Here is a 2,660-nt window from a genome sequence, read left to right as displayed (position 1 = left end):
TACCCTAATACAGTGTCAAAGAGGTTCTTGCTATCATTTCTATAGCATTCCTGAAGTTAATCTGTGACCTACACAAATATACTTTAAGCCCAGAGGGTAGGTTTCTTAATGTCACCCCCACCTTCTTTCTCCATCATTTCTATCTTATAACTGCAATGAAACTATGTACCAAAAATTACCTCAGCAGAGGACATGTGTGGAGTTATTTAAAACTGCATTGCCCACAGAACTGCAGCTCTTTGTGGCCATGAACAGAATCTCAGATCCAGAGCCTTCTATAGTTTTGTGATTCAGCGACTGAATTTGTGTGACCCTCTTGTTAAGCTTCCTGATTTCTAGCCTGAGAAGCAAAGTTGTGAAATAAGCTCCAAATAAAATATTTACAGGACAAACTTTATTCATGAAAATTAATGAGGCTTGCTCTTACCTGCCTGCCCGCTCCCTTGCTTGCTCGCACTTTCGCTCACCCTGTCCTCGAGGATCGAGGCGGCTCTGACCACAGCCAGTGGTCGGGAAGGGAGACAGAGGCGGCGGCTCAGGAAAAACGAGGCTGCAGCAGTGGTGGTAGGAAAATGTCGGACGAGGAGCAGCAGGAGCAAACTATCAATCTGGTTGTGACCAAGTATAAGATGGGGGACGACATAGCCAAACGGGTACTTCGGTCCTTGGTAGAAGCATCCAGCTCAGGTGTGTCGGTACTGAGCCTGTGTGAGAAAGGTGATGCCATGATTATGGAAGAGACAGGGAAAATCTTCTAGAAAGAAAAGGAAATGAAGAAAGGTATTGCTTTTCCCACCAGCATTTCAGTAAATAACTGTGTATGTCACTTCTCCCCTTTGAAGAGCGACCAGGACTATATTCTCAAGGAAGGTGACTTGGTAAAAATTGACCTTGGAGTCCACATGGATGGCTTCATCACTAATGTAGCTCACACATTCGTGGTCGGTGTGGCTCAGGGGACCCAGGTAACAGGGCGGAAAGCAGATGTCATTAAGGCAGCTCACCTTTGTGCTGAAGCTGCCCTCCGCTTGGTCAAACCTGGAAACCAGAACATACAAGTGACAGAATCCTGGAACAAAGTTGCTCACTCATTTAATTGCACGCCAACAGAAGGTATGCTGTCACACCAGCTGAAGCAGCATGTCACTGATGGAGAGAAGACCATTATCCAGAATCCCACAGACCAGCAGAAGAAGGACCACGAAAAGGCTGAATTTGAGGTACATGAAGTAGATGCTGTGGATGTCCTGGTCAGCTCAGGAGAGGGCAAGACCAAGGATGCAGGGCAGAGGACTACTATTTACAAACGAGACCCCACTAAACAGTATGGACTGAAAATGAAAACTTCCAGTGCCTTCTTCAGTGAGGTGGAAAGGTGTTTTGATGCCATGTCATTTACTTTAAGGGCATTTGACGATGAGAAGAAGGCTTGGATGGGTGTGGTGGAGTGCACCAAACATGAACTGTTGCAACCATTTAATGTTCTCTATGAGAAGGAAGGTGAATTTGTAACCCAGTTTAAATTTACAGTTCTGCTCATGCCCAACGACCCCATGCGGATAACCAGTGGTCCCTCTGAGCCTGAACTCTACAAGTTTGAGATGGAGGTCCAGGATGCAGAGCTGAAGGCCTGCAGAGTTCTGCAAGTCGGAAAACTCAGAAAAAGAAAAAAAAGAAGGCCTCCAAGACTGCAGAGAATGCCACCAGTGGGGAGACATTGGAAGAAAATGAAGCTGGGGACTGAGGTGGGTCCCATCTCCCCAGCTTGCTGCTCCTGCCTCCTCCCTTTCCCACCACACCCCAGGCTCTGTGAAGTGCAGTTCGTCTTCTCCACCCAGGACCGCCAGCAGAGCGGGGTCTCCCTGCCACCATCCCAGTTCCCCACCCATCCCCTTCCAACAACAACCAGCTCCAACTGACTCTGGTCTTGGGAGGCAGGGCTTCCCAACCACAGAAGACTACTTTAAATGAAAAAAGAAATTGAATAATAAAATCAGGAGTCAAAAATCCATCGTCTTCAAGCCCCTCTTTCTAGCCTTTTCTACAGCTCTCTGCTTGTTCAAGGTTTGTGGCCCCACTACAGAATAGGAAGGAGGCTAAATTAGCCGCCACCACTAAAAACTCAGCTGAAATTTTTATACCACTCTGATATCAGCATTTTCCCATCTGTTGGGGCTTTTTCCTCTCTTCCTATTCCTCCCAGGTATTTTTTTCTGGCCTCAAAATTAAGAGGGGCTGTTCTTCAGGTTTTTTTAAATTCTCATATGACAAATTTCTCATCTGATTCAGGCTGTCTAGTCAGGCCCCTCCCATTTTAGGAGCAGGAGCCTCCATATACGAAGAGATTCTCGTCTGTCAAATGGATCATTTGTAAATCTTTTTTTTTTTCCATTTTCACAAAGCTATAAAGAAGTAATCCACTGCAACCTTGTCCTTTTCTGTGGAGTCAGTGGGGTCTTCCCTCGCTCCTCCATCTTAAACAAATCTGAACTGGAAGCTCAACTGTGGTTTTGTTCCCTGTTTGAAATATTGTGAACTCCCTCCCTTGAAAGAAAAACCAGGAACCAGAAGAGTAGACTGGCTGAAGAGACAACTCCTGGCTTTCTGAAGCTATGAACTTGGATTGGATTGCTGGGGGCTTATAGAGAAAGGTGACAAAT

At 46.1% G+C, this 2,660-nt stretch overlaps 1 protein-coding gene across 1 annotated transcript; it reads left to right on the top strand.

Annotated features, from left to right (window-relative positions):
- The first annotated feature begins 410 nt into the window (after positions 1-410).
- PA2G4 (proliferation-associated 2G4) lies at positions 411-2,009 on the top strand. The gene is given in 3 exon segments (XM_021709785.1): positions 411-487; positions 584-1,626; positions 1,629-2,009. Coding segments are annotated over 3 exon segments (1,236 nt in total). The 3' UTR covers positions 1,745-2,009.
- The last annotated feature ends 651 nt before the right edge of the window (positions 2,010-2,660 follow it).

The sequence above is a fragment of the Carlito syrichta genome, unplaced genomic scaffold (assembly GCF_000164805.1).
Source record: "Carlito syrichta isolate Samal-C Ts95f unplaced genomic scaffold, Tarsius_syrichta-2.0.1 Scaffold284084, whole genome shotgun sequence".
In the NCBI taxonomy this organism is placed as follows: domain Eukaryota; kingdom Metazoa; phylum Chordata; class Mammalia; order Primates; family Tarsiidae; genus Carlito; species Carlito syrichta.
Note: the sequence above shows the minus strand (reverse complement) of the source record. Positions and strands in the feature narration are given on the sequence as shown.